Source organism: Colobus angolensis, unplaced genomic scaffold (genome assembly GCF_000951035.1).
Source record: "Colobus angolensis palliatus isolate OR3802 unplaced genomic scaffold, Cang.pa_1.0 Scaffold88, whole genome shotgun sequence".
NCBI lineage: Eukaryota > Metazoa > Chordata > Mammalia > Primates > Cercopithecidae > Colobus > Colobus angolensis.
This window is the reverse complement of record NW_012122709.1, coordinates 5,505,333-5,527,555: the sequence shown is the minus strand read 5'-3', so window position 1 is coordinate 5,527,555 and position 22,223 is coordinate 5,505,333. Positions and strand designations below refer to the sequence as shown.

Here is a 22,223-nt window from a genome sequence, read left to right as displayed (position 1 = left end):
TGATGGCTGGAGACAGGACAGGTATGACCATGCACAGTCCACATTCTTTGACAGAGAACACACATGATTCCCCCAACTGCGTTTCTGGAAAAGGAATTGAGTCTGTTCTGTGCTGAGATCTTTGACTTTCTTGAGGACAAAAGCCCCCTTGGCAGTTAGCATCCTTGAGCGGGGTGAGGACAGAAACAGGAATGAGTCAGGCGTGAGTCACCCAAGACTCTCACTCAGCCCCGAGAGGATGCAGTGACTCTGAGTCATGCCGAGGCATGTTTTTAGCATGTGCCCCAGCACAGTGTGCATTTATGGCAAGGTGAAAAATACATTTTTGCATATGTCCAAAGGAAAATGATGCCTTCTTCTCAAGCATGGCAGATGAAGTAGGAAAATGCCCGCTTGCTCTCTGGTATCTTTAGAAATATTCACACCCACCCAGCCTATGTAGCATGCAATGTTTTTCATGAAGTTTTGTAAAGATTCTGTTTCTCCCAAAGGAGAAATAGCCAAAGCTGTGTTTGTTGATAGCTGTGATGAGGAAAATTAAGGCCAACAGGTAGCATTGGGGTCTGGTGCTGTTTATACCCTTTAGGGAGGTTCCTTCAAGTCCTCATACCACCCATTACAAGGAAAACTTTAGGATCCACCTTTCAGGGTTTCCAGATCTTAGAGCTACTGTGAAGGGGATGTGTCTTCAGAGAGGGGGTGAGTAAAACCAGTACGTTTTTGTAATACGCTTATATACTGTGCCTATGGGAACAACGGACTCGCTTTTGGGAAGGGGACCCAAGTGGTGGTCATACCAAGTAAGTGAGCTGGGATCCTCCTGCACAAATGGCCACACCCACCCCCATCCCTACCCTCTTCTGGAGAGCTTCTTATTTCCAAGGGAGCAGGGGAAGGACATGCCATTCATCAATGCCATATCGAAGAACCTTAGGTGGCCACTGTCCCAAATCTTTGCCTGTCTCTGATTTCCTTCACTCTCCCCTTCTCTCTGCATCTCCACTGAACACACTCCCATTCTCATGTAAAGCTACTCCTGATCTTCCCTGAGGCTGGATTTCAGATTGAACAAAGGACCACAGAAGTGAGAGCTGGAGGGGACCATGGGGACATCTTGCTCATGTTGCACAGGGGCCTGACGCTAGGGTCTAGCATCTGTTCAAGACCGTGCTGATGGTCAGTGCAGAGCAGTGGAGGGGCCCCAGCCCCTTACTCCCACCCTGAGTTTGGTGGAGCCACACAGCTCTTTGCTAAGTGACCCTCAAACCCAGTGTGAGATAAGCTGAGTATTGGCAGTGCCCACCTGCTAGGGAGCCAAGTGCTGAGTTCCTGCCCCAGCTCAGGACTGTGGCCCAGGCCATGACCTCCCTGAGCCTCCATTTTCATATCTCTGAAGTAGACAGCATGGTCTCTGTTTCCTCCCATCTTTCAAAAAGTCTAAGGAAATTATTGTGACTTTTTTCTCTATAATTGTAGGGTTTCACAGAGGCAGGGCCCCGTCTGAGTCAAGGTCATTAGAAATAAAGGATTCCAAGGGCTTTGGATGCCTTGGCCCAATTCTGGGTGGTAAAGAGGGAAGGATGTAAGCACAAATCACAGGAAGTGCCTAAACCCTGCTTGGATTTAGTGTTGCCTCGGACAGGGATATGCAGAAATCCAACGCCTGGGTCTCCCATAGGAAGAAGACTAGGAGTGGGAAGTGCCAAAGACTCTGGAAAGGAAAAGAGAACAAGGAACACTTCGAGAAAAGGAGGTCAGAACAGCTTCAGCAAAATGTCACATAAAATTTTCTTTGCTCTCTGTCCTCGGAGCACTTTCAGAAGCTCCTTGCATCTGACTAAAGAGTAACAGAGCCAGACCCTCAGAATGACTGCCCCAAGCAAGCAGAATGTGGTGTTTGTATTAGGGTGCTGGGAGCAGACATGGGGAGTTGCTGCCCTGCTTCTCTGCTGATGGGAAGGTGGTATTTTCCCCTGGGTACACGGGGGCCAAAGAGCTCTCCAGTCCCCAGCCCCTGGCTCCCACCCCTAGGCGCCAGCACTCGGGGGCTCTAAGGACAGCAGTAGGAGACTTTCTACAACTCGGAGAGTATTCAGGAGGGTTTCCCAGGATGTTGCCCAATGCCACGGGGCAATTGGTACAGGGAGGTCACATGAAACAGGTTTTATCAAAGGCTCTCCTCACTGTGTGCATCAGGAGGAAGCTACCTACCTACATTTGGAAGAGGAACCAGCCTTATTGTTCATCCGTGTAAGTATTATAGAAATGATCAAGGGAAATTTTGCAGACAGATTATACTATGGAAGGATACCGTAGTAGTGAGAGTTTGTGTTGTGATCTGTTCCATCATTAAAGGAGTCCTTTGTTGCCTGGGAATAACTATCAGTGTCAGGTCTGATGAGATGATTGAGGCTGTGCCGGGCAAAGGTTTTGCACAATGGTTTCAGAGGACAAATCCCCAAGTTGTGAAAAAAGACTTCACTCTTGGTTAGGTTTCTAAAATAGAACTTTCTTCTTGGCACCCAAGGGGTCTACTCTGCCCCCTCACTCCTGTGTCTCTCATGGCTGAGACTCTGTCACCACCTCCCCTAGAATCCATGAGATATCTTCCCCTAAATTAGAGCATACCAGCCAGGGTGCTGAGGCACTCTGTGGTACTGGAATGGGTGGTTCAGGGATGTGTTTCTGGGCTTCTGGCTGCAAGAAGCCTCATTCTTTCTCCTTGTGTAAAGCATTGCTGGGAATCATCCCATTATGAGCCACTATTTACTGAATACCTAACATGTGCCAGTGGCCATTCTCTGTCTTTTATGTAATTCTCATTCAATGATTACATACATCTTAATAATAGGTAGCTCGTATTTTGCCCATTTTACAGGTGAAGAAACAGAGTCTTGGGATAAGTAACTTATCCAAGATTCTATAGCCAGGAATGACAGAGCTAGAGTTTAACTCAAATCTATTTGACTCTAGGGCCTTGTTATTAACCGTGCCACCACCATGCCTCCTGCATTCTGTGAAGGAAGACCTCACACCTTCAAGGCCATCTGTTTGGTCTTTGGTTTGCCCATCCTGAGCCTTCTTACCATAGTGACCATGGCATGGTGACTCAGCACTTTTGAAGAGATCAGTAGAGCCATTGGGTTGGGTGGCAGGATTCAGGTATGGCAGGGAGGGAAGGAGAAACTTAGGGGGACTATTTATTGGGCATGAAGTTAGAAAGAAAAATTTATCATCAAAACCATAGAATAGGCTGCTTAAAAGCTTTTCTCCCAAGAAAGAAGCTGTGAGTGTGTGAGGGTCATGGGCAGCTGCCCCCAGCTGGCAGAGGGCAGGATTTTGTATTGTGATGTACCAGGGTGTGGACACGGGCAGGAGAGCACTTACTTTTGGGAGTGGAACAAGACTCCAAGTGCAACCAAGTAAGTACCCAAACTTAGGCTCTGGCCAAAGACATAGAAAGCCCCTATTCTGCTTTTTCAGATGATGAATCTGTACCTCCTGAACTAATTTTTCATGTTTGTTTGTGAGGCTTGAATATCTTGAAATTTTAATTCCTAGCCACTAGCTTAATAGTCTGTTTTCTAATGGTAGTATTTGCCAATGGGAATTGGCCATTTCATCATTGCAGAGACAGATTCCTTTGAGACAAAAGATCTTTATCAGAAAAGAAACTGTGACTGATTATGCCAAAAGATTGTTTTTTGTTACCATTTCGTTTTCATGAAAGGTGATGAATTATGCTTTCCAAAGACTCTGGGCATTGGACACACTTTCTCAAAACTGCACATCCAACTGAGAGACACAGGAAGAACTTAGAGCCTAAATAATGCCATCAAAATAATAAAAAGTTTGTAAAAAGGAACTTTTTTTGTAAAAAGGAATATAGAAGTTAAAGAAGAAATGAAATAGTCCTAATAAAAGAAGATAGCAGAACTGCATTAGAAATGAATGGAAATATTTAGAGGGTTTATGCATTCAACAAATATTTATTGGACAATTATTTCATTCCAAGCACTATGCTAAGTGTGAGGAAGGGAATGGTAGGGGAGGGAAGGAAAGGAAAGAAAGGAGAGGAAGGACTGGGATGGAGGGAGGAAGGAAGGGAGGGAGGAAAAAAGGGAAGGAGGGAGGGTCTCTGCCATCCAGGGGGGGAGGGAGAGTCTCTGCCATCCAGGAGCTCAGAGTGCAAACAGACAACTATAGCCCACTGTCACCATGTCATAGTGGAGGTACATGCAAGTTGCAATGGAAGCACAACAGAAGACATGAGTAGCCCCCAGTTCTCATTGCCTGGTACATACACATATCCTCCACTATACCTTAAGCTCCATGAGGGCGGGACCCTTTTTCCATCCTCACATCTCTAGAGTTCTAGCAGCAAAAAAGAAAGAGGTCTAATGATAAATATATGAAGTCTGTCTCCACTTGAGAGACCACCCAGAAAAGATTTGTTCTAAGGAAACTTATCCCCATTAGAAGCAGAATCATCTTGGAAATATACAGCTCCAAGGTGTGTTAGAAAGGTGTGTACAAAAAAAACAAAAATTAACATTTGGAAAAAGGCGTTAAAGTTGCCATTATTTCTAGTAGGTAAACCCTGCAAAGTGTTGGGGCAGCATAGATCCTGCATGTTGACGCCTGCATCTAACCTGCCCCGGAGCTGTTCTGACAGTGGTTGGAGCATTTGCTGCACAGTTTTTCTCGGTGTTCAGCAATTGCCAAAATAAAATGAAGCTATTTCATGATGATTAGAAAGAAATAATCAGCATCAATGAGGCCTCTAACGCATCTTCAGGAGTGAGTAGGAGGAATTATGACCTGGTGGTCTTAAGACAAGAGACTTTTCTCTCTTGTCAGAGGAAGTTTGACTTGGGGGAGCCTGGAAAACAGGGACAGGAGATGGAGTGCCCCAGCCAGGCTGGTCCTGCCCAGGTTAGAGTTCTTGTAAAGCACCATCTGATTGTGTGTTTTCTGGTGGCTACAATAAGCTGATTTTTGGAGGAGGGACCAGGCTGTCTGTACACCCACGTGAGTATGACCCTGCAAGTGACCAGTGCAAAAAGAACTGACCACTTGTCTATGAGAAAACAGGTGATGATTTATAGCAAACTTGGGGATATATTGAGAAGCACTCATTTTCCATTTCTACAAGCTCTCTTGGTGACATAAAATGTTCCCATTTCTCATACTAAACACAGAAGTGCCAAGAGCCAACTGAGTAAATGAAAATCTGAGCAGAATAATTTATAGAAACATAAAAAGAGTTCCAAATACTCAGTGCTTTCAAGCGAAGCTGATAATATCGGCACCAGATAATCTGAACATTCAGGAAATTAGCAAAGTGCCCTTGGGGGAAAGAGATGAGTTAATGGCAAACACAAATTCTCTTTTATTGCAGCAGGTAGCTAAATTCCCTGAATTGGCTAATAAACATGGTCTGGGGATCCCTACTCATAGCATCTTCATCTCTGGAGTTAGGAGAGTTTTCAACTTCCTCCTAAGGGTAAAAGTGGCCCAGACCTCTAACTGAAGGGCAAGTATACCACATGCAATTACAAGGTATAGAGGCAGCAGTGTATAGGGAGGCCCACAGACCTGGGGAAAATTCGGGCTCTACTCTCACTGGCTGTTTTCAATAAAGCCTCCACTTTCTCAACAGCAAAATGACTGTAACTACATCATAATAATATGAGATAATGGCCAGAATGTAAAAAGTGATCAATAAGTAGTAGCTTTTCTAAAATATTATTATAATTATCATTTTTGGGGCTTTGCTTATACTAAGGTTTACACTATCATAAAGGGAAAAGGGAATCGCTTCCGTGGGAAGCACCAAAGACCCACTGAGCCTTTTAGAATGTGGCTCTGAGACCCCAGTGGGTTCCAGCAGATTAGCATCAAGAAGGTTATCTCAAAGACCTTACCCACAGTGGGGGTACAGCAGTGCTTCCAAGATAATCTTTGGATCAGGGACCAGACTGAGCATCCAGCCAAGTAAGTAGAATGAAGCAGGAGAGCAAGGGAGGATGGACAATTATTTCTTCTTTGTCCAAAATGCCGACTTGAGCCCAGGTATTTTCCTCTGTGGGCTCCCAAATACTTTCTTCCACCCATCCCCAGGAAATCCTCCCATCCAGCACTCAGTGCTCTGCAGACATCATCCTTAGGCTGGGACCTTAGGAACCATAAGGGAGGCGATGAGCAAGTACTCCTGAACCTTCCACAAACATATCCAAGATACTGCTGCCTGGAATTGAGGTTTTTGTTCTACTGAATTCTCAGTTAATTGAAACCATATGAAATCACAACCTCAGCCCAGGGAACCACAGCAGAATGGAGCAGGAGGAGAACTGTACATAGCAGAAGCGAAATTTCAGTGCAAAAGAGCAGAAGGTCTAACTCTTAGGAGTGTGATTCTCCTGCCTTGTAGGGGAGATCAGTGTTTGTCTTATTTAAGTAACAGGTAGGTCCTGTGAGTTTCTGCAATGGTGTCACCCGTGGTGTGAATACTGGAGGAACAATTGATAAACTCACATTTGGGAAAGGGACCCATGTGTTCATTATATCTGGTGAGTCATCCCAGGTGGCACCACTTGCAACCCCATGGGCCAGTGTCGCTAATCCTTTCTCCGGGGATATCACTTATTACCATGGGGAGGCTTGCTGAAGATGTTGTAACTAATTGTCTTACCGAGGTCTGGGAAGGGAAAAGCATCACTATCTGTCTTGAATATTCATGTTTCTCTAGGTCAAACACATTAAAATTTGACTTTAATCATTCAATGGGTATTGTAAAATGCCTTCTATGTGACTATCACTCTATCAAATGCTAGACTGAGTATGAAGTGTAAGATAGATTCCTGTCCTGTCCTCAAGTGGTATAAAAACTAGACAAAGGTACAGAACTGTTGTAAATTAAGCAGCCCGAAAACTATTCTAGTATTGACCAGTTGATGACGTCAATGGACACAATAGAGATTCAGAGGGGATAGGATGCTGGCTGAAAAGTTGGCCTAGATTGAGAAGTTTCATGTGGTACAAAGGATTCACTGGGCCCCCCGAAAGATGAATAAGATCTGTATGGGCAGAGAAAGGAGAGAAGGGGAGTTCTGGGCATAGGGAACAACAAGAAAGAAGGCATGATCTTGGGAATAATTAAGGCACATGCATTGTAGCCTAAGTATACATCTGATAATAAAATTGGTTGAAAAGTCCTCAGAGAACATGTCTTTTCAGGCATGGAAAAAGGAAATACTAGAGCACGAGAATACAGAAATTAGGGCCAGGCCAGCCAGCCACTGGGAAACTGAGAATCCGATTTAGAGATGCAGACCAGAAGTGAAGGTGAGAGGAGCCAGCTACGGTGCTGCAGACCTCCCCTCTCTTTCCTCAGTGGTCTCTGAGAGGGATCAGCCCACACCTTAGAGGAGGAGAGACCTAAGGGATTCTGTAATAGAGACACTGGGGGCGGTATGAAGGTATTACCTCCCAGTAGCAATTTGGCAAAGGAACCAGAGTTTCCATTTCTCCCCGTACGTCTGCCCATGCCCACAGTTTCCTGATGCTCACTAGAGCCTCAGTGGGACCCAGAGCCAGTGTAACTAATTCTGATTTCTGGGTCCCTAGTGCCTAACTACAGGGGACAGATTTAATGGTAAGGGAGCTTTCAGTCACTGCTGTGTCCCTAGGGACCTAAAGCACTAGAGCACATGTGCTTCTGCAGTTCATTTTGAATGTAAAGGACAGTCTAGGATCTAGAATGGCTGAACTTCCACATCAAAAAATTGGTTCCGTCTTGCCAAGCCTACCTTCTGATGTCGTCAGTGATGGAATGTGTTATTCTTACTAGGGTAGAATAGGATGTCTGTCCCCAGAGGGCTCTGGTGGACAGACCCCTAAACACCTCCAAATTAAAAGTGGCAAAGAGATAAAGTTGAACTAGAGGTCCATGGGGATAAAAAGTATAAAAGGTACATGGGATGAAAGTATAAAAAGGCTGAAAGAAATTCAGTACCTCTAACTCAGCCCCTGTTGCCATTTCTCGGAGTCTTGTATTCCGTGGCACTGCACTTTCTATACCAACAGGGTCCAGTAGAACTTTCTGTGGCAATGGAAATGTTCTGTCAATCTGCACTGTCCCATGCAATAGCCACCAGCTACATGTGGCTATTGAGCTCTTGAAATGAAGTTTCCATTTTTAATTGAAAACATTTTATTTCACATTGACTAATTTTTATTTCAACAGCCACATGTAGCTAGAGACTATTATACTAGACAGAGCAGCCTAGATCTTCTCCAGTCTGACACCCACTGGCCCCAGGACTTGAGTGAGTGTTTAACCAGGACTCCAAGTTAGGTTTCTGCCCCCACAAAGCCACCCACTTTCCCTGATCAGGGGCCACCAGATGCAGGTTGGCTTGAGGATCAGCACTTCCAGACTCTTCTCTCCCCCTCTGCAGTGTTGCCCAAGACCCCCACTGATGACTAACAATCAGGGGAACGTGTTGGTGGAGCTAATGGCTTTCTGTCTGTCCCTTCCCAGCAAAGGAACTATGCCTTAGGGCCTTCACCCAGAGAGATGTCAGGCTGCCCAAGTATAAGGAGGTTGGAGGGAAGTAGGCAGAATCCTCTGGAGCCACAGCTCTGGATGTCTCTCCCCTCTGACCATGGAGCCCAACCCCACTGCACTGCTCCAGGGGCAGCCACATGCTGCAGGCAGCTCTGCCTCCACTCAGCATCCCAGGGGCTGATTTCTTTGGTTTTGGATCCAGCTGGATGTCGGCATTGCCAAGGCCACCATGGTTGGCTCAGCAACTGTCAGGGAATCACCAGGGTCTGAGAAATCTTGTGCGCATGTGAGGAGCTGTGGGAGCAGAGAACCACTGGGTGGGAAATTCTAATCCCCACCCTGCTGGAAACTCTCTGGGTGGCCCCAACATGCTAATCCTCCGGCAAACCTCTGCTTCCTCCTCAAAAGGCAGGAGGTCGGAAAGAATAAACAATGAGAGTCACATTAAAAACACAAAATCCTACGGAAATACTAAAGAATGAGTCTCAGCACTAAGGAAAAGCCTCCAGCAGGTCCTGCTTTCTAAGGGTGAAGGATAGACGCTGTGGCTCTGCATGACTCACTAGCACTTTGTCATGGCTATGTTCTGCCAGGGTCAATGGCTCCAACTAACATTTGTTTGGCACTTTACAGTTTATTAAATAGATTTTTATATAGAGAAGCTCTCATTTCTTTCTCAGAAGAGCCTGGCTAGGAAGGTGGATGAGGCAACATATTCATTTTGCAGATGAAATTCCTGAGACATAAGGAGCTGCTGTGACTTGCTCAAGGCCTTATATCGAGTAAACGGTAGTGCTGGGGTTTAGACGCAGGTGTTCTGATTTATAGTTCAAAACCTCTATCAATGACAGGGAAATCTGGTAATGTGATAGATTCCCCAACTTAATGCCAACATACCATAAACCTCCCATTCTGCTAATGCCCAGCTTAAGTTGGGGAGACCACTAGTTTGCTTTGCTCAGCCTTCTTTCCATGCCTGCCTTTGCTCTGCCAGAGTTATATTGCTGGGGTTTTGAAGAAGATCCTATGAAATAAAAGAATACACAATATCATTAAGTAGCCCTGCATTTCAGGTTTCCTCGAGTGGCAGGCCAGGCCTGGCAGTGAACGTTCACTGAAATCATGGCCTCTTGGCCAAGATTGATAGCTTGTGCCTGTCCCTGAGTCCCAGTCCATCACAAGCAGCTGGTTTCTAAAATGCTGTTTCCCATATAAAGCATGAGACCATGACTTGCCAGCCCCACGGAGCCCCGTTCTTGTCCATCACTGGCATCTGGACTTCAGCCTGGGTTGGGGCAAAGAAGGAAATGAGATCATGTCCTAACCCTGATCCTCTTGTCCCACAGATATCCAGAACCCTGACCCTGCCGTGTACCAGCTGAGAGGCTCTAAATCCAATGACACCTCTGTCTGCCTATTCACTGATTTTGATTCTGTAATGAATGTGTCACAAAGCAAGGATTCTGACGTGCATATCACAGACAAAACTGTGCTAGACATGAGGTCTATGGACTTTAAGAGCAACGGTGCTGTGGCCTGGAGTAACAAATCCGATTTTGCATGTACAAATGCCTTCAAGGACAGCATTATTCCAGCAGATACCTTCTTCCCCGGCACAGGTAAGGGAGGCTTTGGTGCCTTCGCAGGCTGTTTCCTTGCTTCAGGAGTGGCCTGGTTCTGCGCAGAGCTCTGGTCAATGATGTCTAAAATTCCTCAGATTGGTGGTCTTGGCCTCATCAATTGCCACAAAACCCTCTTTTTACTGAGAAACAGTGAGCCTTGTCCTGGCAGTCCAGAGAATGACACGGGAAAAAAGCAAATGAAGAGAACGTGGCAGGAGAGGGCACTTGGCCTAGCCTCAGTCTCTCCAACTGAGTTCCTACCTGCCTGCCTTTGCTCGGACTGTTTGCCCTTACTGCTCTTCTACGCCTCATTTTAAAGCCCTTCTCCAAGTTGCCTCTCCTTATTTCTCCCTGTCTGCCAAAAAATCTTTCCCAGCTTCCTAAGTCAATCTCATGCAGTCACTCATTAACCCACCAACCACTGGTTGTGCCGGTACATGAATGCACCAGGTGCTGAAGTGGAGGAATAAAAGGTCAGATGAGGGGTCTGCCCAGAGGAAGCTCTGTTCTAGTTGGGGGAGCCCATCTGTCAGCTGGGAAAAGTCCAGAAAACTTCAGATTGGAATGTGTTTTAACTCAGAGTTGAGAAAACAGCCACCTTCACGACAAAAGTCAGGGAAGGGCTCTCTGAAGAAATGCTACTTGAAGGTACTAGGCATACCAAGGGCAGGGAGAGGACCCTATAGAGGCCTGGGACAGGAGCTCAATGAGAAAGGAGAAGAGGAGCAGGCAAGAGTTGAATGAAGGAGGCAGGACCAAGCCACAGGGCCTCCTAGGCCATGAGAGGGCAGACAGTATTCTAAGTATACCAGAAAGCTGGTGATCAGCTTCAAGCAGGGGAGGGACACCTAATTTGCTTTTCTTTTTTATTTTATTTTATTTTATTTTATTTTGAGATGGAGTTTTGCTCTTGTTGCCCAGGCTGGAGTGCAATGGCATATCTCAGCTCACTGTAGCCTCCGCTTCCCAGGTTCAAGCGATTCTCCCGCCTCAGCCTCCCAAGTAGCTGGGATTACAGGCTCCCACCACCACACCCAGCTAATTTTTTGTATTTTTAGTACAGACAGGGTTTCACTATGTTGGCCAGGCTGGTCTCGAACTCCTGACCTCAGGTGATCCACCCGCTTCAGCCTCCCGAAGTGCTGGGATTACAGGCGTGAGCCACCACACTCAGCCTGCTTTTCTTAAAGATCAATCTGAGTGCTGTATGGAGAGTGGGTTGTAAGCCAAGAGCAGAAGCAGAAAGGGAGCAGTTGTAGCAGAGAGATGATGGAGGCCTGGACAGGGTGGTGGCAGGGAGGTGACCAACACCATTCAGGTTTCAAAGGTAGAACCATGCAGGGATGAGAAAGCCAAGAGGGGATCAAGGAAGGCAGCTGGATTTTGGCCTGAGCAGCTAAGTCAATGATAGTGCCATTTTATTAAGATGAAACCAAGGAACAAATTTGGAGTACAAGGATCAAAACTTTTTGGAACACATGAAAGTACCTGTTTATACTCTTTACAGCCCTTGTCACTGTGTATGCCTCACTGCCTCCACTGGACTCCAGAATGAAGCCACACAAGAGCAGGGTCTATGTGTGATGGCACCTGTGGCCTATGTCATGGAACATGTACTTTGCACAAACAGTGTATATTGAGTAAATAGAAACGGTGTCCAGGAGCCAAGGTATCAGTCCTGCCAGGGCCAGGGGCTCTCCCTAGCATGTGTCCATGTGCTGTAAGTTCCTTCCAGATCTCTCCACAAGGAAGCATGGAAAGGTTGTAGATGTTCAGCCGGGCGCGGTGGCTCAAGCCTGTAATCCCAGCACTTTGGGAGGCCGAGACGGGTGGATCACGAGGTCAGGAGATCGAGACCATCCTGAGCTACACAGTGAAACCCCGTCTCTACTAAAAAAAATACAAAAAAAAAACTAGCCGGGCGAGATGGCGGGCGCCTGTAGTCCCAGCTACTCGGGAGGCTGAGGCAGGAGAATGGCATAAACCTGGGAGGCGGAGCTTGCAGTGAGCCGAGATCGCGCCACTGCACTCCAGCCTGGGCGACAGAGCTAGACTCCGTCTCCAAAAAAAAAAAAAGGTTGTAGATGTTCACCTGCCCAAGAACTAGGAGATCTGGGGTGGGAGAGTCAGCCTGCTCTGGATGCTGAAAGAATGTCTGTGTTTTTCCTTTCAGAAAGTCTCTGTGATGCCAACCTGGTTGAGAAAAGCTTTGAAACAGGTAAGATAGGGGTCTAGCCTGGGTTTGCACAGGGTTGCAGAAGTGATGAACCCGCAATAATCCTGCCTGGATGAGGGAGTGGGAAGAAATGAGTAGATGTGCGAATGAATGATGAGGAATGGAAACAGCAGTTCAAGACCTGCCCAGAGCTGGGTGAGGTCTCTCCTGAATCCCTCTCACTATCTCTGACTTTCCAATCTAAGCAGTTTGAGGATGAGTTTCTAGCTTCAACAGACCAAGGACTTTTTCCTAGGCCTCTGTATTCCTTACAATAGCTCCACTGTCAAGAGAGCCAGAGAGAGCTTCTGGGTGGCCCAGCTGTGAAATTTCTGACTCCCTTAGGGATAGCCCTAAACTAACCAGATCATCCTGAGGACAGTTTCACTCCACAGCCAAGAGGTTTTGCCTCCTTTCAAGAAAAGCAACAGTACTCGCATAGGCTCTAGGCAACGGTCCTGTCTCTCAAGAATCCCCCACCACTCCTCACACCCATCCTGGGCCCATATTCATTTCCATTTGAGTTGTTCTTACTGAGTCATCTCTCCCGTGGTAGCAGAACTCACTAAGGGGCCCATATGGACCCCAGGGATTGAAATGATAAATTCTGAGCAGCTACCCCATCCCCAGAAGGGTTCAGAAATAAAATAAGAACCAAGTCTAGTCGGTGTTTTTGTCTTGAAACACAAAATACTTTTGGCCCTGGAAGAATGCACGAAATATGTTTGCAAGGGGATATGCACAGAAGCTGCAAGGGAGAGGCAATGCAGGAGCTGCAGGCCTCCCTCACCCAGCCTGCTCTGCCTTGGGGAAAACCATGGGTGTGTCCTGCAGGCCATGCAGGCCTGGGACATGGAAGCCCATAACCGCTGTGGCCTCTTGGTTTTCCAGATATGAACCTAAACTTTCAAAACCTGTCAGTGATTGGGTTCCGAATCCTCCTCCTGAAAGTGGCCGGGTTTAATCTGCTCATAACGCTGCGGCTGTGGTCCAGCTGAGGTGAGGGGCCTTGAAGCTGGGGAGTGGGGGTTAGGGATGCGGGTCTCTGGGTGCATCCTAAGCTCTGAGAGCAAGCCTCCCTGCAGGGTCTTGCTTTTAAGTCCAAAGCCTGAGTGAGCCCACCAAACTCTTCTATTTCTTCCTGTTACAAATTCCTCTTGTGCAATAACAATGGCCTGAAACACTATAAAATATGTTGAACTTCTCCCGTATGAGGTAGGAAGAACAGTTGTTTAGAAATGAAGAAACTGAGGCCACACAGCTAATGAGCGGAAGAAGAGAGACACCCGTTTACACCACATGTCTTGTGCTGTACTTCTCTCACCATGTGACCTAAAGGGACCCCCAAGGCCTCTCCTCATGTCCTCTCTCCCCATATGGCTCTCTTAGCTCAGTAGAAAGAAGACATTACACTCATCTTGTACCCTAATCCTGGCTAGAGTCTCCACGCCCTCCCCACCCAGGGTCCCCAGTCATCTTGCTGACAACTGCATCCTGTTCCATCACCATCAAAAAAACTCCAGGCTGGGTGCGGGGCCTCACGCCTGTAATCCCAGCACTTTGGGAGGCAGAGACAGGGGGAGCACAGGAGCTGGAGACCAGAGTGGGCAACATAGGGAGACCCCGCCTCTATAAAAAGTGAAAAAATTAGCTGGGTGTGGTGGTGCACACCTGTAGTCCCAGTTACTTAAGAGGCTGAGATAGGACGATCGCTTGAACCCTGCAAGATCAAGGCTGCAGTGCGTTGTGATCATGCCACTGCACTCCAGCCTGAAAGACAAAGCAAGATCCTGTCTCAAAAAAATAAAAAAATAAGAACTCCAGGGTCCATTTGCTCCTAGAACTCTACCACACAGCCCCAAACAGAGCCATCTCCATCACACCCCTAACAGTCCTGGGTCCTCCTCAGTGTCCAGCCTGACTTCTGTTCTTCCTCATTCCAGGTCTGCAAGATTGTAAGACAGCCTGTGCTCCCTCGTTCCTTCCTCTGCATCGCCCCTCCTCTCCCTCTCCAAGCAGAGGGAACTTTCCCACCCCCATGGAGGAGAAAGCTGCTACCACCTCTGTGCCCCCCCGGCAATGCCACCAACTGGATCCTACCCAAATTTGTGATTAAGACTGCCGAAGAGCTGCCAAACACTGCTGCCACCCCCTCTGTTCCCTTATTGCTGTTTGTCACTGCCTGACATTCACGGCAGAGGCAAGGCTGCTGCAGCCTCCCCTGGCTGTGCACAGTCCCTCCCGCTCCCCAGAGACTGCCTCCACCATCCCACAGATGATGGATCCTCAGTGAGTTCTCTTGGGCTCTAGGTCCTGGAGAATGCTGTGAGGGGGTTATATTTTTTAAATAGTGTTCATAAAGAAATACATACTATTCTTCTTCTCCAAACATGGGGGGAAAATTATCTCATTATTGAGGCCCTGCTATGCTGTGTGTCTGGGTGTGTTGTATATCCTGCTGCCAATGGCTTCATTAAAATGGTTTGGAAGAGCAGAGACTGCCTCTGTTTGACTGGGTTTGGTTGCAGTCATTTTCTGCTTGCTGGTAATCACTAGCTGGGCAGAGAAAAACCAAGGCATTTGTCTATGATGCGGTCCAGGAAGCCTCATTCAACAAGCTGCCTAAGTCAATCTCTTCTTGGAATAACCTCTAAAAGCTTCCGCTTAGCAGGCTATGCTGAGGGCCAGGAAAACCCACCTACCGGCTTGGGCCCCTTCTCTTCCACTCTCATGCCACGCCACAGGACCACCCATAACAGGAGCCCATACACATGGGTGGCAGTGACCTGCAACAGACAGGGACCACACAGCAAGTGTCCCCAAAATGCCACCCACGTCTCCTGCCCTCCAGGAGCATTTCCTTTGCCTCTCCTCTCAGACTGAGTTTCCACTGAAACTGCATTGTCTCACAAATTCATGGCTGGGGACCACCCACCACTCTGCTGCCTGGTCCAGCCCCACGCCAGCCCTTTGAGGTGCCCAATCTGACACCAGGAGCAGGGTTGAGAGGAGGCTGTGGCCCCAGCAGGATTTTATGTTCCCACCATCCCGGATGTGAGAATGAGGAAAAAGGAGATGAGTTGTCTCCCCATGAGCCCAGAGATTTGACCAAGGAGAGTCGATGCCTTGAGCTCTCACCTGGAAGAAAAGACATGGGGCTCCCTGGGGTCCACAGCACACTGTGCTCTCCCTCCTGAGACTCCTGCTGCCAGAGCACCTTTCCCCAGGGTCATGGATGCTGAGGGGAACACAGCTTAGAGAACACTCCGCCGTCCACCCAGCAAGCACAGCTACCAAGACCCAAAGCTGAGGCTTACCCACGCCCGGGGGTGGGAGAGGGTTCCATCCCTGACTGAGACCTCCATGGTTCCCCTATGCGTCTGACCATCCCAGCCAGAAATACGTAAATCCTCTCAGCTACAACTCAGGCCTGCTTTTTTTCATAGGGAAGAAGCTACAGGTTGAGTATCCCTTCTCTGAAATGCATGGGACCAGAAGTGTATCAGGTTTTGGATTTCTTTTCTTTTTGAGTCGGAGGTAGAATATTAGCATTGTACTTACCAATTCGACATCCCTAATGTAAAAATCTGAAATCCAAGATGGCCCAGCGAGCATTTCCTTTGAGCATCATGTGGGCACTTAAAAAGCTTCAGATTTTGGAGCATTTCACATTTCAGATTTTTGAATTAGGGATACTTAACCTGTACCAGCTTTAATAGGTGACCTAGAGCACACCCCTACCCTCTACAGGCTTATGTGTCACCACTTACAAAATGTCAGGTAGGACTGGAGGCTACCTCCCACTCCCGGCACCTCTGATTCTGTGCCCCCTGTAGAATTAAGAACCAGTGTCCCCTCTCCTGGTCAGCCCTACTGAGGGGAGTCACAAAATCCCCAGTTCTTTCTAAGCTGCCCCATCTCTCACCTAAATACAATCCCCTTAAAGATCACTAAAGGGAAAGGGCTCAGAACTCCATCACAGCAGGGCCACCCTCACACATGGTAGGACCGTAGCACCTTCACAAAGGTGGCGTTTGCCACCTTCGGGGAACTCTGGGGGGCCTCTACCTCCTCACCTGTCTGACACAATGCCACAGATTCCACCATTGGGAATCTCTTATAATTAAAGCATTCTCTTCCCTGTATTAAATGAAAATGCCCCTGGGAGGGTTAATAGAGCAAGCCTTTATCAACCATTAAAAACTGAGGGCCAGTTAGTTTCTCTTTCTTTTCCCCCTGAAGTGGTAATTCATTTTGCTTTGTAGAAAAAAAGATTCAGGCGAGGGAAGTGTGGGTGGCTGAGGAGGCAGGTCTGCTCTTTTGAGTTGGTTGCAGTGACATGGAGGTCATAGGGCTGAGGGAAGGAACAGGAGCCTGGAAAGCAGTGAAGGGGTGAAAGATAGACCCCTGCAATAACCTTAGAGGAGACCCAGACTGTGGGAGACCTGCAGGAGGCCTGCGGGAGCCTGTGGAGGCCTGTGGAGGCCTGCCACCCCAGTGCCCTCAGATAGCAAGGACAGTCACTGGCCCCCCAAGGCCTCCCACAGATCTATGCAAGGTGATGCAGCAGGGGCTATGGACCCACCCACACCCAAGCAAGGAGGCAGGATGACACGGCCAGGGCAGGTAGGGGGCCGTCCAGAGAGCGGGCTCAGCTCCACCCCTGAGAAATTTCCGTCTAAATCCAGGAGATCCTCTATTCAGCAAGAATCTTCCCTCACGTCTGAGGCTGTTAAACCTAAAGCCAGTTAGGGCAGAGGTCAGAGAGGTGGACCAGGAGCAAGTGGGTTGAGGCTGAGCAAGTGTTGGGGGTGGGGACAGAGACTCCATCCATCTCCGACTGCTCTGCTCGCATGTCTGGCTCCGGGGCCCACCTGGGATGTCAGAGGGAATTAGAGTGGCCTTGTGAGAAGGCTCAGGAGAAGGGCTCCTGTGCCCATGCCCACCGGGCAGGTCAGCACTGAGCCTAGCACCACCGCAATAAAGCCCCACAGTGCAGAGGGCCCAGCTATAAGGAACTGGGCATTGCTTGGCCTGGAGGAAATAGGAAGCTAAGGAGACCTAGAAACACAGTCATGAAGAGCCCGGCCATGAAGACCCACAGACCCTGCGAGCCAGGGCCATGGGCTGCAGCTGCAGCTCTACCAGCCTGGACCCAACCTCAGGCCAACATCCCAGCAGGGAACAGGTTACTAAGGCCAGTTGTAGAAGGGACTTCTCTGGACACATGCCCTACTGTCCCAAAGGACTTAAGCACAGGCCAGTCCCAAAGGCATAAGAATGGACTAAATGAGCTCTCGTGGCCCCAGGCCTAAGATTCTAGAGGACTCTCTGAAACTTCACTCTGAGACCTGACCTCTGAGGGCAACTGGAGTCACAGCCACTCAGGAGAAACGGCAGGCTACGTAAGCACACATTTCAGGAGCAACCTGGTGGGGTCTTCAGCTCTGACAGAGCAACCCCTCTGCTGTTACCCTTACTGGGGGCAGCCATCTGAGTCTTAAGGGTTTGCTTATTTTTTAGGTCCAAACATAAAATTCAACTCCCCTGGGATCATGTATACAGACAGACCTATAGCACCTTATTATCAGGTACCATCCTGGTGAGGAAGTCCCCTGGCCTGTGTGCTCTGTGGGACAGGAATATTCCTTGTCATCAATGTGTCCCCAGGAACTAGAACAGTGCCTGGCACACAACAGGTGCCATTAAATAAATAAGTGAATGACTCCTGCATTTAGGCTCTGGGTGGGGGGAGCTGAGTGTGAGGAGTGGGGAGTACAGGAGAAAGAAAAGCGGGGATTAGTAGAGGAAGTGGTCAGGTGAGTCAATGTTTCACAGTTTTGCCAAGAGCTAAAGTAACTTATCAAGAACTTCAGAACAAGCAAAACCTGAGTGGTGCCCCTTGGTCAGGACAGCCCCCAGGCAGGCACACATCTATCCAACAAAGCCTGGAGGACAGGGACTGTGGGAAAGCACGCAGGGTAGCTGGGAGTCTAACCTCACTGTGTGACCACACCGAGGTCCAGGGCCAACAGTCACTTTATGTGGGTTCACCCCAGTTTCTCCATGAGTCCTACTCTAAAACCCATCTACCTCCTTGATCCATGTGTGGGAAGAGGAGCTTCTGACTGGGATGAGTCTGGGGGAGCAAGCACATGGAGACCCAGTGCTGTCACTCTGGCTGCGGGAAGGCTGCAGGACCACCAGCGCCCTGCGTCTGTGTCAAGGCCCCCTGGGCAACGCGGTGAGGGGTGGGGGATGCAGGCCTCCTTTCACACAGAGACACACATGCCTGAGGCCTCTCTGTGTAGCACACATAGAGCTATATTTTGCAATTAATAAACAGGTCAGACATTGAGTCAGTAGCCACAAGTAGAACAGGAAGTGGAAAAAGTCTCCCACTTCCCTCCAGGTGTTTGGGGGCTGGGGCGGTCCCCTCCCATTTCCATGATGTCATGGTTACCAAGAGGGGCAAGTAGGGCACCCTTTGAAGCTCTCCCACAGAAGCCACATCCTCTGGAAAGAAGAGTTAAAAATACTGAGTTAGAGATAGCATCGTCCCAGGCCACGTGCCGAGGGGAGCAGGCTGGGCCGTTACACCACCCGCCAGCCGCAGGTGCAGCAAGGCCAACACGCCAGGCTGGGAGGGGCTGCCGGCCCCTCTGTGACTTGCACCGGGCCCGCTGCATGCTGGGGCGGTGCTGCTGGCCCCACTGCTGAGCCGCCTCCCTCACCGCACCTCTGCTGCCCCACCAAACCAGCCAAGATCAGACCTCGATCTCACCTGGTTAAGCGCTTACTTAGTACAGGACAGACCCCCAGGGATCTCCTGGGAAGGAGGGATGTGGGGAGGCTGTACCTGTCCCCACACACAGCTAGGGCTGATTCTCTGAGGGACCCCCTTCAATAGCCCCCCCTTACCCTGATGTTTGTCCATTAGGTGATGGCCCTAATGGACGCCTTGATGGACACGTCCGGGACCCAGGGACCCGGAGACCAGGAATCTGCAGGTCTCTGGGAGCCGCAGAACCTGAAACCCAAAAATACCAGGCTTGATCGCCGGCTCTTTGGTAGTGTCGCCATCCACCCGCATGGAGGCAGCAGCGCTCCATCAAAAAGACCTCTCCTCCCTTAGTCTGTTAAGTCTGGAGAGAGAAAGCCCCCAAGGTTTAGGAAAAGCTCTTTTCCGAGGAAAATAAAAGGGCAAGTGACTTTTATCCCACAGGTCCCTGCCCTGTGCCCGTCACTTTGCTGGGCGCAAGACCTGTGTTATCCTGTCACATCCCCACAGAGAGGAGGGGCTGGGGGCTGGACCGGCAGCAGGGGGCGCTGCTCGTCCGGGACCGTCAGACCTGCTCCACCCGGAGCCCTGCAGAAAGTGCAGAGGGCGGGCTGGGGGCCCGGAGGAAGCCTTGGATTCGGAATTAGGGTGGCTGGCGTCCGGAATCCACCACTTCATAGAGCTGTGCCTTCGGCAGGTCACTAACCGCCCACTGCCTCAGTTTCCCAGTGGGACCAACTCTCTCTCATGGGTAGTTTAACAACCAGGCTTTCTTTGGCATTGTATACCTGCCACGTGCCAGACTGTGTCGTGCTCTGGGGAGTCAGTCCCTGTGCAAACTATGACTCCATACAGATGAAGTCCAGGAACAGGCAAAACGCATCACAGGTGATAGAAATTAGGGCACTGTTTGCCTCTGGGGTAGAAGGACGGATTGAAAAGGGGCATGAGGAAACCTTCAGGGGTGGTGGAAATGTTCCATATCTTTATCTTGGGTGATGGCTAAATGGGTGTGTGTATATATATAATCTCAAATGCATCATTAGTGCATTTTCTTCTATGTAAATTATGCCTCAAGAAAGTACTGCTCCCATTAAATACACACACACACACACACACACACACAGTTTCTGTCTTCAAGGAGCTAACAGTCCAGTGAGTAGTGGGTATGAAGAGATGTATTAACGGCTGCAATTGCAAGACAGAGGCTTTTGTTATTATACTATCTTCAGGCAGGAGTTCTCAGGCCAGGCGGCAGGCAGGAGAACCAGTTGTTTGTCCCTAAGTGTCACTGCCCCTCACTAGCCTTCTCTCCTGGGGCCTTTAATTTTTCTGAGTCCCCACGTGTTATTATTCACATAGAGATAAAAATACCTGCCCACCTATTCTCAGTGTTGTTGAAGGGACTGAAAGCAATCATGGGTGTGGAATGCTTAGTAAACTGAAATCCCAATGCAAATATGAAGTGGGAATGCATCAGAATGCCCAGAAAGACGAACCATGCATGACCCGAGTGAGATGGGTTGGGCTGGGTCAGATGGCACTGCCATACTGAGAAAAAAGTGGGCTGGCTGCAGCTTCACACAGCCCAGGACAGCTCAGAACTCCCCAGGTTATGCCAGTGCGCTGGTGTTTCTCATAGTGTGTGGCCACCTCTCCAGTCACTTCGGCCCCAGGAGCTTCTTGTTACACCATGATTTTGTCACTACCTCTGCAGCTTCCCACCTCCTGCTTCCGGCTTCTGGAAGGAAGCACATGATGGAGGGGAAATGACGGAGCCAGGAGGCAGTGGTCAGGGAGGGCCGAGTTTCTGACAGAAGCCAACACTTCTGGCCCCACAGTGCTCACGGCCTCCCTGACTCTCTTCACCACATCACAGCTGAAAAGGCTCATGTCTTATCTCTCCTCTCAACCTCTGGGGGCTTCTCTGCTTTCAGAAGGACCCCCTGGAGCCCCTGGCAGGACACACCTGAAAGCACGGAGCCAGACCTCTGCAGCCCCCTCCAGCGGGCAGGTTCTGTGGGTAGCCATCTCCTCGCAGGCCAGAACACCCCACATCACTCCAGGAGGGTTTCGCCACCTTTGAGAAGAGAGGAGTCCAGTGTCTGTTTGCTCTGGAAACGTGGGCATGTTCCCATTCCAAAGGCGATAGGATCCGAGGCGGGATCATTCCCATTTTCAAAGCCTTCCTAAAATCCCACTGAGTAGTGGGGAAGAGTGCAAGTCTACCCTTTCCCTGAACCGCCCACATGAAATTTAGCAACAACAAAAAAGGAAAATATTACAGCAAGATCATATAAGCGTAAGAAGACAAGGTTGGCAGGACCTAAGTCTAGGTAGATGAAGGAATATGGTTTACATAATGGGAAGCACCTAGTCTCCATTTCATGCTTCCAGTCTTGATGGGAGGAAAGTAGGTAAACCTTAAAAGGGACTTCTTTCCAATGGAGGCTGCAAGATTCTATTTTTACCAACCTCTAAGGTGTCCACCTTATCCTTGCTGACCCAAGTTATTCCAGTGACTTACCAAGGGACATGGGTGGAACGGCATCCTTATCTGGACTCCTTATTAACAATACCCTGCATCTGTACACCACCAAAGCAAACATCACCTCTTTTGATCAGAATGATAAACCCAACTGGTAGGCAGAGTATTCTCTCCCCTTTTACAAATGAGCAGCTTGCACAGGATCACGGTGAACTAGGCCCTGATCCCCACCAGACTCAGATCCCAGTCTTTCCACCAAACTCTGTGGACTCAGAAATACCAAGTGGTTCCAGATTCAGCCATCAGAGGAAGGAGCATGAACTGAGTGGCATTCCGAGGCCCCCTAAGACTAAGTGTCTTGTTTCCTGCCTCTGTGGCCCTTCCCTCTTTCTGACTCTGCCTGCATGGATTTGATCCCCCTTCAGGATAAGATCAGAATGGCAAAGCAGAGTTCTGTACCTTAAGGAGGCACTCCCTCAATAAATATCTGATGTTGCCAGGCACGGTGGCTCACGCCTGTAATCCCAGCACTTTGGGAGGCAGAG

The 22,223-nt window shown here is 48.9% G+C and overlaps 1 gene segment (V, D, J or C); it reads left to right on the top strand.

Annotated features, from left to right (window-relative positions):
• LOC105503813 overlaps window positions 1-14,905 on the top strand; it is a 908,479-nt gene extending 893,574 nt beyond the window's left edge. The window contains 4 exon segments of the C gene segment in view: window positions 9,919-10,191; window positions 12,368-12,412; window positions 13,301-13,408; window positions 14,353-14,905. Coding sequence covers window positions 9,919-10,191; window positions 12,368-12,412; window positions 13,301-13,407 — 425 coding nt within the window.
• The last annotated feature ends 7,318 nt before the right edge of the window (window positions 14,906-22,223 follow it).